Source organism: Poecile atricapillus, chromosome 26 (genome assembly GCF_030490865.1).
Source record: "Poecile atricapillus isolate bPoeAtr1 chromosome 26, bPoeAtr1.hap1, whole genome shotgun sequence".
Taxonomy (NCBI): domain Eukaryota; kingdom Metazoa; phylum Chordata; class Aves; order Passeriformes; family Paridae; genus Poecile; species Poecile atricapillus.
The window spans coordinates 610,153-623,041 of record NC_081274.1 but is presented as its reverse complement, the minus strand read 5'-3'; the positions used below and the strand labels follow the sequence as shown (position 1 = coordinate 623,041).

At 43.0% G+C, this 12,889-nt stretch overlaps 1 protein-coding gene across 1 annotated transcript; it reads left to right on the top strand.

Moving 5' to 3' along the window:
• Positions 1 to 1,027: 1,027 nt before the first annotated feature.
• Positions 1,028 to 12,418, top strand: LOC131588428 (HLA class II histocompatibility antigen, DM beta chain-like). The gene is made up of 7 exons (XM_058857298.1): positions 1,028 to 1,333; positions 3,426 to 3,515; positions 4,039 to 4,308; positions 7,759 to 8,034; positions 9,447 to 9,554; positions 11,739 to 11,771; positions 11,862 to 12,418. The coding sequence occupies exons 1-7, from the start codon at positions 1,102 to 1,104 to the stop codon at positions 11,870 to 11,872; spliced, it is 1,020 nt and encodes a 339-aa protein (XP_058713281.1). The 5' UTR covers positions 1,028 to 1,101; the 3' UTR covers positions 11,873 to 12,418.
• The last annotated feature ends 471 nt before the right edge of the window (positions 12,419 to 12,889 follow it).

Below are 12,889 nucleotides of genomic sequence, written 5' to 3'. Positions count from 1 at the left end.
CCCAGTGCTCCCAGTAACATCTCCCAGTCCCCCTCAGTCCCTCCCAGTCCCCTCACAGTCTGTCCCAGTCCCCCCTAGTCCATCCCAGTCCATCCCAGTCCCCCCAAGTCCATCCCAGTCCATCCCAGTCCCTCCCAGTACTCCCAGTAACAGCTCCCTGTGCCTCCCAGCCTGTCCCAGTCTCTCCCAGTCCCTTCCAGTCCCCCCAGTTCTCTCCCAGTGCTCCCAGTAACGGCTCCCAGTCCATCCCAGTCCCTCCCAGTCCATCCCAGTACTCCCAGTAACATCTCCCTCTCCCTCCCAGTCTGTCCCAGTCCTTCCCAGTCCCTCCCAATAACATCTCCCAGTCCCCCAGTCTGTCCCAGTGCTCCCAGTAACAGCTCCCAGTCCCTCCCAGTCCCCTCCCAGTCTGTCCCAGTTCATCCCGGTCCCTTCCCAATCCCTCCCAGTCCCTCCCAGTCCCCTCACAGTCTGTCCCAGTCCCTCCCAGTCCATCCCAGTACCTCCCAGTCCATCCCAGTCCCTCCCAGTCCCCTCACAGTCTGTCCCAGTCCATCCCAGTCCATCCCAGTCCCTCCCAGTACTCCCAGTAACATCTCCCTCTCCGTCCCAGTCCCCCCCAGTCCATCCCAGTCCCTCCCAGTTCATCCCAGTGCCCCCAGTACCCTCCCAGTCCCCCCCAGTTCCCTCCCAGTCCCTCCCAGTACTCCCAGTAACATCTCCCTCTCTGTCCCAGTCCCCCCCCAGTCCATCCCAGTCCCTCCCAGTTCCCTCCCAGTCCCCCCCAGTTCCCTTCCAGTCCCTCCCAGTGCTCCCAGTCCATCCCAGTAACAGCTCCCAGTCCCCCCAGTTCCCTCCCAGTCCATCCCAGTCCCTCCCAGTACTCCCAGTAACATCTCCCTCTCCGTCCCAGTCCCCCCCCAGTCCATCCCAGTCCCTCCTAGTTCATCCCAGTCCATCCCAGTGCTCCCAGTCCATCCCAGTAACAGCTCCCAGTCCCCCCAGTACCCTCCCAGTACCCTCCCAGTCCCTCCCAGTGCTCCCAGTTTGGCTCAGAGTCCCCAGCTCGGCCTCTCCCAGCTCAGCCCTGCCCGGACCCCGATGACGCGCGGCCTCCTCGAGCTCTCATTGGCCGCCCAAAAAACCCCAAAAAACCCCAAAACGCCCCAAAATGTCCCCAAAATGTCCCCACCCAGGGGGTGGCACCCGGAGGGGACCCCCAGGAAGGCGACAACGCTTCCCAGTTCCTCCCAGTTCGTCCCAGTTCGTCCCAGTTTGGCCCGGTTGGCGATGCTGCCGCTGCTGCTGGCGGCGCTGGGAGCGCCCGGGGCGGGTGAGGAGCGGAAATTTGGGATAAAAAAGGGGAAATTTGGGAAAAAATGGAGAAATTTGGGATAAAAAGGGGGAAATTTGGGATAAAAAAGGGGAAATTTGGGAAAAAATGGAGAAATTTGGGATAAAAAGGGGGAAATTTGGGAAAAGGGGAAGTTGGGAATGAGGGGGAGGAGGGGATTTGGGGGTTTTGGGGGATTTGGGGGGGAAATTTGGGATAAAAATGGGGAAATTTGGGATAAAAAAGGGGGAAATTTGGGATAAAAAGGGGGAAATTTGGGATAAAAAAGGGAAATTTGGGATAAAATGGGGAAATTTGGGATAAAAAGGGGGAAATTTGGGATAAAAGGGGGAAATTTGGGATAAAAGGGAGAAATTTGGGATAAAAGGGGGAAATTTGGGATAAAAAGGGGGAAATTTGGGATAAAAGGCAGAAATTTGGGATAAAAATGGGGAAATTTGGGATAAAAAGGGGGAAATTTGGGATAAAAGGGGGAAATTTGGGAAAAAAATGGGGAAATTTGGGATAAAAAGGGGAAATTTGGGATAAAAAGGGGAAATTTGGGATAAAAAGGGGAAATTTGGGATAAAAAAGGGGAAATTTGGGATAAAAAGGGGAAATTTGGGATAAAAAGGGGGAAATTTGGGATAAAAAGTGGAAATTTGGGATAAAAAGGGAGAAATTTGGGATAAAAATGGGGAAATTTGGGATAAAAAGGGGGAAATTTGGGATAAAAATGGGAAAATTTGGGATAAAAGGGGGAAATTTGGGATAAAAGGGAGAAATTTGGGATAAAAAAGGGAAATTTGGGATAAAAAGGGGGAAATTTGGGATAAAAGGGGGAAATTTGGGATAAAAGGGAGAAATTTGGGAAAAAATGGGGAAATTTGGGATAAAAATGGGGAAATTTGGGATAAAAAAGGGGGAAATTTGGGATAAAAAGGGAAATTTGGGATAAAAAGGGGGAAATTTGGGATAAAAAAGGGAAATTTGGGATAAAAAGGGGGAAATTTGGGATAAAAAGGGAAATTTGGGATAAAAATGGGGAAATTTGGGATAAAATGGAGAAATTTGGGATAAAATGGAGAAATTTGGGATAAAAAGGGGGAAATTTGGGAAAAGGGGAAGTTGGGAATGAGGGGGAGGAGGTGGGGGATGAATTTTGGGGGATTTTGGGGGAAATGAGGATTTGGGGGAAAATGTTGGGAAAAAAATCCTCCAAAAAATCCCAAAATATCCCCAAAAAATTCCAAAAAATCCTGAAAAATGACCAAAAAATCTTCCCAAAAAATCAGGAAAAACACCAAAAAATCCTCAAAAATTGTCCAAAAATCCTCAAAAAATTCCCCAAAAATCACAAAGAAATCCTCAAAAAATCCTCAATAAAATCTAAAAAAAAAAATCACAAAAAATCCTAAAAAAATCACTAAAAAACCGAAAAAAATTCTCAAAAAAATCCCCAAAAATCCTCAAAAAATCACGGAAAACCCCCAAAAAACCCTCAAAAAATCACCAAAAAATCCGCAAAAAATCAGCAAAAAATCAGCAAAAAATCCCAAAAAATCACCCAAAAAATCCTCAAAATTAAAAAAAAAATTCCCAAAAAATCATTAAAATCACCCAAAAAAATCTCAAAAAATTCACAAAAAAAAAAAATCCTCAAAAAATCCTCAAAAATCCTCAAAAAATCACGAAAAAAAATCCTTAAAAATTATAAAAAATCCTCAAAAAAATCACTATAAAATCCCCCCCAAATCCTCAAAAACTCAGCAAAAAATCCTCAAAAAATCACGGAAAGGCCTCTCAAAAATCATCAAAAAATAAAAATAAAATAAAATAAAAATCAATAAAAAATGCCCAAAAGTCCTCAAAAAATCACCAAAAAATCACAAAAAAATCCTTAAAAAATCCAAAAAAATCCTTAAAAAAATCCCAAAAAATCACCAAAAAAATCCTCAAAAAAATCCCAAAAAATCCTTAAAAAATTACCAAAAAACCCTGAAAAAATATTTAAAAAAATCACAAAAAATCACAAAAAAATAAAAAAAAAATCCCCAAAAAACCCTAAATAATTTTATTATTCTCATTTCAGCCCCGTTCGTGCTGCAGGTGGCCTCGTGGTGCTCGCTGGCCCCGAACGGCTCGGCGGGTTTGACGCTGGCGCTGTCGCGGATGCCGCTGGGCAAAAACCCACCCAAAAATCCTCCCAAAAATTCACCAAAAATCAGCAAAAAATCGGCAAAAAATCCTCAAAAAAATCAGCAAAAAATCACGAAAAAATAATAAAAAAATCTAAAAAAATCCTCCAAAAATCACCAAAAATCCCAAAAAAATCACTAAAAAAACCCCCAAAAATCTCAAAAAATCCTCAAAAGAGCCTCAAAAAATCCTCAAAAAATCACGGGAAAACCCCTCAAAAATCATCAAAAAATCCAAAAAAATCCCAAAAAAATCAATAAAAAAATCCCCAAAAATCCTTAAAAAATCACCAAAAAATCACAAAAAAAATCCTTAAAAAATCCAAAAACATCCTTAAAAAAATCCAAAAAAATCAGCAAAAAATCCTCAAAAAAATCCCAACAAATCCTCAAAAAATTACCAAAAAATCCTGAAAAAATATAAAAAAAATCTCAAAAAAATCCTAAAAAAATCCCCAAAAAATCCCCAAAAAATTCTAAATAAATGGATTTTTTTTTGCATTTCAGCCCCGTTCGTGCTGCAGGTGGCCTCGTGGTGCTCGCTGGCCCCGAACGGCTCGGCGGGTTTGACGCTGGCGCTGTCGCGGATGCCGCTGGTGTGCGCGGAGCTCCGCGGGGGCCGCACCGGGCCCTGCCCCGGAGCCGGGGCCGCTCTGGCCGAGCTCGGGGCCCGCCTGGCCCAGGCCCTGCAGGGGGACCCGAGGTGGCAGCGGAGGCTGCGGGAGAGGGAGAGGGTGTGTCAGGAACTGCCCCGGATCGTGGGGACACTGCCCAGAGGTGAGGGGACATCGGGGACATCGGGGACATTGGGGGGATTGGGGACATTGGGGACATTGGGGACATCAGGGACATTGGGGACATTGGGAACACTGAGGGAGCGGGAGTGCCAGGAACTGCCCAGGATCGTGGGGACACTGCCCAGAGGTGAGGGGACATTGGGGACATCGGGGACAATGGGGACATTGGGGACATCGGGGACATTGGGGGGATTGGGGACATTGGGGACATGGGGGGGATTGGGGACATTGGGGACATTGGGGACATTGGGGACATTGGGGACATTGGGGACATTGAGGGGATTGAGGGGATTGGGGACATTGGGGACACTGAGGGAGCGGGAGTGTCAGGAACTGCCCCGGATCGTGGGGACACTGCCCAGAGGTGAGGGGACAACGGGGACATCGGGGACATTGGGGACATTGGGGACATTGGGGACATTGAGGGGATTGGGGACATTGGGGACATTGGGGACATTGGGGACATTGGGGACATTGGGGACATTGGGAACACTGAGGGAGAGGGTGTGCCAGGAACTGCCCAGGATCGTGGGGACACTGCCCAGAGGTGAGGGGACAACGGGGACATCAGGGACATTGGGGACATTGGGGACATTGGGGACATTGGGGACATTGAGGGGATTGGGGACATCGGGGACATTGGGGACATTGGGGACATCGGGGACATCGGGGACATTGGGGACATTGGGGACATCGGGGACATTGAGGGGATTGGGGACATTGGGGACATTGGGGACATTGGGGACATTGAGGGAGAGGGTGTGCCAGGAACTGCCCAGGATCGTGGGGACACTGCCCAGAGGTGAGGGGACAACGGGGACATCGGGGACATCGGGGACATTGGGGACATCGGGGACATCGAGGGGATTGGGGACATCGGGGACATTGAGGGGATTGGGGACATTGGGGACATCGGGGACATTGGGGACATCGGGGGGATTGGGGACATTGAGGGAGAGGGTGTGTCAGGAGCTGCCCAGGATCGTGGGGACACTGCCCAGAGGTGAGGGGACATCGGGGACATTGGGGGGATTGGGGACATTGGGGACATTGGGACATTGGGGACATTGAGGGGATTGGGGACACTGGGGACAACAGGGACATTGAGGGGATTTGGGACATTGGGGACATCGGGGACATTGGGGACATTGAGGGAGAGGGTGTGCCAGGAACTGCCCCGGATCGTGGGGACACTGCCCAGAGGTGAGGGGACAACGGGGACATTGGGGACATTGGGGACATTGAGGGGATTGGGGACATTGGGGACATCGGGGACATCGGGGACATTGGGGACATTGGGGACATTGGGGACATTGAGGGGATTTGGGACATTGGGGACATTGGGGACATTGAGGGGATTGGGGACATCAGGGATTTTGGGGCTATTTTGGGACACATTTGGGGACACATTTGGGGACACATTTGGGGACACATTTTGAGGCTATTTTAGGCCACATTTGGGACCATTTTGGGGCCATTTTGGGCCATTTTGGGGACATTGGCGGCCATTTTGAGGCGGCCATTTTGTGACACCCTCAGGACCCTGCGGCCATTTTGGGGCCATTTTGGGGCCATTCTGGGGTCATTTTGGGCCATTTTGGAGCCATTTGGGGCCATTTTGGGTCATTTTGGGCCATTTTGGAGCCATTTTGGGCCATTTTGGGCCATTTTGGGGACATTTTGGGGACATTTGTGGCCATTTTGGGGCACATTTTGGGCCACATTTGTGGCACCATTTTGGCTCCATTTTGGGGCCATTTTGGCTCCATTTTGGGGCCATTTTGGTTCCATTTTGTCTCCATTTTGACTCCATTTTGGCTCAATTTTGGGGCCATTTTGGCTCAATTTTGGGACCCTTTTGTCTCCATTTTGTCTCCATTTTGTCTCCATTTTGGGCCACATTTGGCACCATTTTGGCTCCATTTTGGGGCCATTTTGGAGTCATTTTGGAGCCATCTTTGACACCATTTTGGGCCACATTTGGTACCATTTTGGCTCCATTTTGGCTCCATTTTTGACACCATTTTGGCACCATTTTGGAGCCTTTTTTGACACCATTTTGTCTCCAATTTGGGCCACATTTGGCAGCATTTTGACACCATTTTGACACCATTTTGGAGCCATTTTGGGCCACATTTAGCTCCATTTTGGCCCCATTTTGGCACCATTTTGGGCCACATTTGGGGCATCATTTTGATTCCATTTTGGAGCCATTTTTGACACCATTTTGGAGCCATTTTTGACACCATTTTGGAGCCATTTTGGGCCACATTTGGGGCACCCATTTTGAGGCCATTTTGGACCCATTTTAATGTCATTTTAGAACCATTTTGAGGCCATTTTGGCACCATTTTGGAGTAATTTTGGAGCCATTTTGGACCCATTCTGGGACCATTTTGGCTCCATTTTGGAGCTATTTTTGGCACCATTTTGGAGCCATTTTGGACCCATTTTGGAGCCATTTTGGACCCATTCTGGCACCATTTTGGCACCATTTTGATTCCATTTTGGAGCCATTTTTGACATTATTTTGGAGCCATTTTGGGCCACATTTGGCACCATTTTGGCACCATTTTGATTCCATTTTGGAGCCATTTTTGACACCATTTTAGCACCATTTTGGGCCACATTTGGCACCATTTTGACCCCATTTTGGCACCATTTTGTGCCACATTTGGGGCATCATTTTGGAGCCATTTTGGGCCACATTTGGGGCACCCATTTAGAGGCCATTTTGGACCCATTTTAATGTCATTTTAGAACCATTTTGAGGCCATTTTGGCTCCATTTTGGGGCCATTTTGGAGTCATTTTGGAGCCATTTTGGACCCATTCTGGGACCATTTTGGAGCCATTTTGGCTCCATTTTGGAGCTATTTTTGGCACCATTTTGATGCCATTTTGGAGCCATTTTGGACCCATTCTGGCACCATTTTGGCACCATTTTGATTCCATTTTGGAGTCATTTTGGACCCATTCTGGCACCATTTTTGGCACCATTTTGATTCCATTTTGGAGCCATTTTTGACCCCATTTTGGAGCCATTTTGGACCCATTCTGGCACCATTTTGGCACCATTTTGATTCCATTTTGGAGCCATTTTTGACACCATTTTGGAGCCATTTTTGACCCCATTTTGGAGCCATTTTTGACCCCATTTTGGAGCCATTTTGGAGCCACATTTGTCTCCATTTTGGCACCATTTTGACACCATTTTGGAGCCATTTTTGACTCCATTTTGGAGCAATTTTTGACATTATTTTGGAGCCATTTTGGGCCACATTTGGCACCATTTTGGCACCATTTTGATTCCATTTTGGAGCCATTTTTGACACCATTTTGGCACCATTTTGGGCCACATTTGGCACCATTTTGACCCCATTTTGGGACCATTTTGGCACCATTCTGAGGCAAACCCTTTTCATCCCCAGCTCCCCCGCAGCTGCGCATCGTCCCCGAGCGCTCGGGCGCCGCGCTGACGCTGGCGTGTCACGCCTGGGGCTTCTCCCCGCCCGACATCACCCTGAGGTGGCTCCGCAACGGCGCCGTGGTCGAGGACCCGCGGGGGCCGCCCCGGGCGCTGCCGCTGGGCGACGGAACCTTCCGGACCCAGGTGAACGTCGAGGTGACACCGGGGACATCCGGGGACATCTTCGAGTGCTGGGCGCTGCACCCCAGCCTGGAGGAGCCCATCAGCGTCACGTGGGGTGAGAGGAATTTGGGGGGTTTTTTTTTGGGATTTTTTGGGAATTTTATGGGATTTTTTGGAGATTTTTTTAGGAATTTTGGGGGGATTTTTTTAAAATTTTTTTTAGATTTTTTGGGGATTTTTTGGGGATTTTTTAAGGATTTTTTTAGGAATTTTTTGGGGATTTTTTAAAAATTTTTTCATGATTTTTGAGGTTATTTTTTTATTTTTTGAGATTTTTTTGGGATTTTTTTGGATTTTTTTTTAATTTGGGGGAATTTTTGGGGGAATTTTGGGGAGAATTTTTGGAGATTTTTGGGGGGAATTTTTTGGGGGATATTTTGGGTATTTTTGGGGGGTATTTTTTATTTTTGAGATTTTTGGGGGATGTTATTGATTTTTTGAGGATTTTCTTGGGGATTTTTTTTGGTGATTTTTTTGGGATTTTTTTTGGGAATTTTTGGGAATTTTTTTGGGATTTTTTTTGGGGGGGGGATTTTTTTGGGATTTTTTTGAATTTTTGGGGGATTTTTTGGGGAATTTTTGGGGATTTTTTGGGGATTTTTGGGGGATTTTTGGGGATTTTTTTTTAATTTTGGGGGATTTTTTGGGGGATTTTTTTGGATTTTTTGGGGATTTTTTGGGGAATTTTTGGGGATATTTTTGATTTTTGGGGGAATTTTTTTGGGAATTTTTTTGATTTTTGGGGGATTTTTTTGGGGATTTTTGGGTGATTTTTTGGGGGATTTTTTGGGAATTTTTGGGGGATTTTTTTGGGGATTTTTTTGGAATTTTTGGGGGAATTTTTGGAGATTTTTGGGAAATTTATTGGGATTTTTTTGATTTTTAGATTTTTGGGGGATTTTTTGGTGATTTTTTGGGGGATGCTTTGGGAATTTTTGGGGATTTTTTTTGAGAATTTTGGGGGATTTTTTGGGGGATTTTGGGGGGATTTTTTTATTTTTTGGGGAATTTTTTGGGGAATTTTGAGTATTTTTTTGTTTTTTTTTAATTTTTGGGGGATTTTATTTTAAAGTTTTCAAGGGTTTATTTAATTTTTTTTTAAGTTTGGGGGGGACTTTTAATCATTTTTTTCCGGGTTTTTTTGGGTTTTTGAAGAATTTTTAGGATTTATTTTTAAATTTTTGGCGGCTTTTGGGGATTTTTTGGTGAGGTTTTACAGAATTTGGGGTGTTTGGGGATTTTTAGAGATTTCTTTAATTTTGTAGAATTTATCTCATATTATTTTTATAATTTTGGGTGGACTTTAATAATTTCTTTCCAGATTTTTTTGGGGGGTTTTCTGTAGAATTTATTTTTAAATTTTTGATGGATTTGGGGATTTTTTGGGGAGGTTTTGGAGAATTTGGGGATTTTTTGGGAAGGATTTCTGGGAATTCTTTTCACCTAAACCAAACATTGTCCCCACAGCTCCAGGAATGTCCCCAAAATTGTCCCTCCTGGTGGCCCTGGCGGTGCTGGCGCTGCTCCTGGGGCTCCTCCTCTTCATCTTTGGCCTCAGCCGCTACCTGAGCACAGGTGACATCGAGGGGACACTTGGGGACACTTGGGGACATCCTCTGATGGCATTTCCTGTCACTTTCTGTCCATTTTTATCTTTTTTTGTCACTTTTATGCTGGTTTTTGTCCTTTTCTGTCCCTTTTTTGTCGTTTTCTGTCCCTTTTTTCTGCCTTTTTGTCTTTTTTTTGTGCCTTTTTGTCCCTTTTTGTCATTTATTGTCCCTTTCTGTCCCTTTTTTGTGCTTTGTCCATTTTTGTGCTTTTTTGTCCTTTTTTTGTCATTTATTGTCCTTTTTTGTCACTTTTTCTCACATTTTTGTCACTTTTTCTCCCTCTTTTGTTGCTTTTTTCTCAATTTTTCCCTTTTTCTGTTGCTTTTTGCCCCTTTTTCCCACTTTTGTCCCTTTCTGTCCCTTTTTTGTCACTTTCTGTCCATTTTTATCTATTTTTGTCACTTTTATGCTGTTTTTTGTTGCTTTTTCACACTTTTTTGTCCTTTTCTGTCCCTTTTTTGTCCTTTTCTGTCCCTTTTTTCTGCCTTTTTGTCCCTTTTTGTCATTTATTGTCCCTTTCTGTCCCTTTTTTGTCCCTTTCTGTCCATTTTTGTGCCTTTTTGTCCTTTTTTTGTCATTTATTGTCCTTTTTTGTCACTTTTTCTCCTTTTTTTGTTGCTTTCCCCCCATTTTTTCCCTTTTTCTCCTTTTTTTGTTGCTTTTTGTCCCTTTCTGTCCTTCTTTTGTGCCTTTTTGTCCCTTTTTTGTCACTTTATGTCCATTTTTATCTATTTTTGTCACTTTTATGCTGTTTTTTGTCCTTTTCTGTCCCTTTTTTGTGCTTTTCTGTCCCTTTTTTGTGCTTTTCTGTCCCTTTTTTGTCCTTTTCTGTCCCTTTTTTGTGCCTTTTTGTCTTTTTTTGTGCATTTTTGTAACTTTTTGTCATTTATTGTCCCTTTCTGTCCCTTTTTTGTCACTTTCTGTCCATTTCTGTGTCTTTTTGTTCCCTTTTTTGTCATTTATTGTCCTTTTTTGTCACTTTTTCTCCCTTTTTTGTCACTTTTTCTCCCTCTTTTGTTGCTTTTTTCTCAATTTTTCCCCTTTTCTGTTGCTTTTTGCCCCTTTTTCCCACTTTTGTCCCTTTCTGTCCCTTTTTTGTCACTTTCTGTCCATTTTTATCTATTTTTGTCACTTTTATGCTGTTTTTTGTTGCTTTTTCACACTTTTTTATCATTTTCTGTCCCTTTTTTGTCCTTTTCTGTCCCTTTTTTCTGCCTTTTTGTCCCTTTTTTGTCATTTATTGTCCTTTTTTGTCATTTTTTCTCCATTTTTTGTTACTTTTTCTCCCTTTTTTTATTTTTGTCTCTTTCTGTCCCTTTTTTGTGCTTTTCTGTCCCTTTTTTGTGCCTTTTTGTCTCTTTTTTCTCATTTATTGTCATTTTTTGTCACTTTTTCTCCCTTTTTTGTTGCTTTTTCTCAATTTTTTCCCTTTTCTCCCTTTTTTGTTGCTTTTTGCCCCTTTTTTCCATTTTTGTCTCTTTCTGTCCTTTTTTGTGCCTTTTTGTCCCTTTTTTGTCACTTTTTCTCCCTTTTTCATTGATTTTTCTCCCTTTTTCCAATTTTTATCCCTTTCTGTCCCTTTTTTGTTGCTTTTTCTCCCTTTTTTGTTCCTTTTTTGTCCCTTTTTACCATTTTTGTCCCTTTTTCTCCCTTTCTGTCCCTTTTTTGTACCTTTTTGTCCTTTTTTGTCACTTATTTTCCAATTTTTGTCACTTTTTCTCCCTTTTTTGTTAATTTTTTGTCCTTTTTTACCACTTTTATCCATTTTTTGTCCTTTTTTGGTCCTTTTTTGTCTCTTTTTGTCTCCTCTTGTCCCTTATTGTCCCTTTTTTGATGTTTTTTTGTCCCTTTTTACCATTTTTATCCATTTTTTTTCCTTTTCCCCCCCTTTTTTTGTCCCTTTTTGTCCCCTTTTCCCCACTTTTGTCCCTTTTTCCCCTTTTCCCCTTTTCTTCCCCCTTTTCCTCCCTTTTAATCCCTTTTTATCTCATTTTTATCCCTTTTTTATCACTTTTTTCTCATTTCCCCCCATTTTTTCTCCCTTTTTGTTGTATTTCTATCACTCTTTGTCCCTTTTTTATCATTTTTAATTAATTTTTATCCGTTTTTGTCCGTTTTTATCCATTTTTACCCCATTTTCTCCCTCCAGGTTACACCCCGCTCCCCAGTGACACCCACACAGGTGAGGCACCCCCGATATCACAATTTTTTTATCACTTTTAGGTCACTTTTGTCACTTTTTTTACCTTTTTTCATCATTTTCCTTTCCCAGGCAACATCTGAGGACTCTCCCAGGACAGGACCTGAAAATCCCGAAAAAATCCCCAAAATCCACCCCAAAAAAACCCAAAAATCCACAATTTCGCCCCAAATCCTGCCCAAAAAAATGTCCCTCAAATCCTGTTAAAAAATCCCCAAAAATCCCCTCAAAAAGCCCCAAAAATCCCATTTAAAAAACCCAAAAATCCCCTCAAAAAGCCCCAAAAATCCCAAAAAATCCCATTTAAAAAAACCAAAAATCCCATTAAAAATCCCCCAAAAAATCCCCTCAAAAAGCCCCAAAAATCCCAAAAAATCCCATTAAAAACCCCAAAAAAATCCTCTCAAAAAACCTCAAAAATCCCCCTCAAATCTCATTAAAAAACACAAAAAATCCCCTCAAAAAGACCCAAAAATCATAAAAAAATCCCATTAAAAAACCCCAAAAATCCCATTAAAAATCCCATTAAAAATCCCCACAAAAAGCCCCAAAAGTCCCAAAAAATTCCATTTAAAAACCCCAAAAAATCCTCTCAAAAAGGCTCAAAAATCCCAAAAAAATCCCATTAAAAAACCCCAAAATCCTCTTAAAAAGCCTCAAAAAATCCTTCTCAAATCCCATTAAAAAACCCCAAAAATCCCATTAAAAATCCCCCAAAAAATCCCCTCAAAAAGCCCCAAAAATCAAAAAAATCCCATTTAAAAACCCCAAAAAATTCTCTCACAAAGGCACCAAAAATATAAAAAAATCCCATTAAAAAACCCCAAAATCCCCTCAAAAAGCCCCAAAAATCCCCCTCAAATCCCCCCCAACCCCACCCAAATAAACCCAAATTTAAAAAAAATTTCCCCAAAAAAATCTTCAAATTCCTTCAAAAATCCCCCCTAAAAAACCCCAAAAATTTCCAAAAAAATCACCCTAAAATCCCCCAAATTTCCTCAAAAAAACCCCTGAAAAACCCACAAAAATCTCATTTTAAAATGCAAAAAATTCCTCAAATCTCCTTCAAAAATTCTTCCTAAAAACCCCCAAAAATCCAC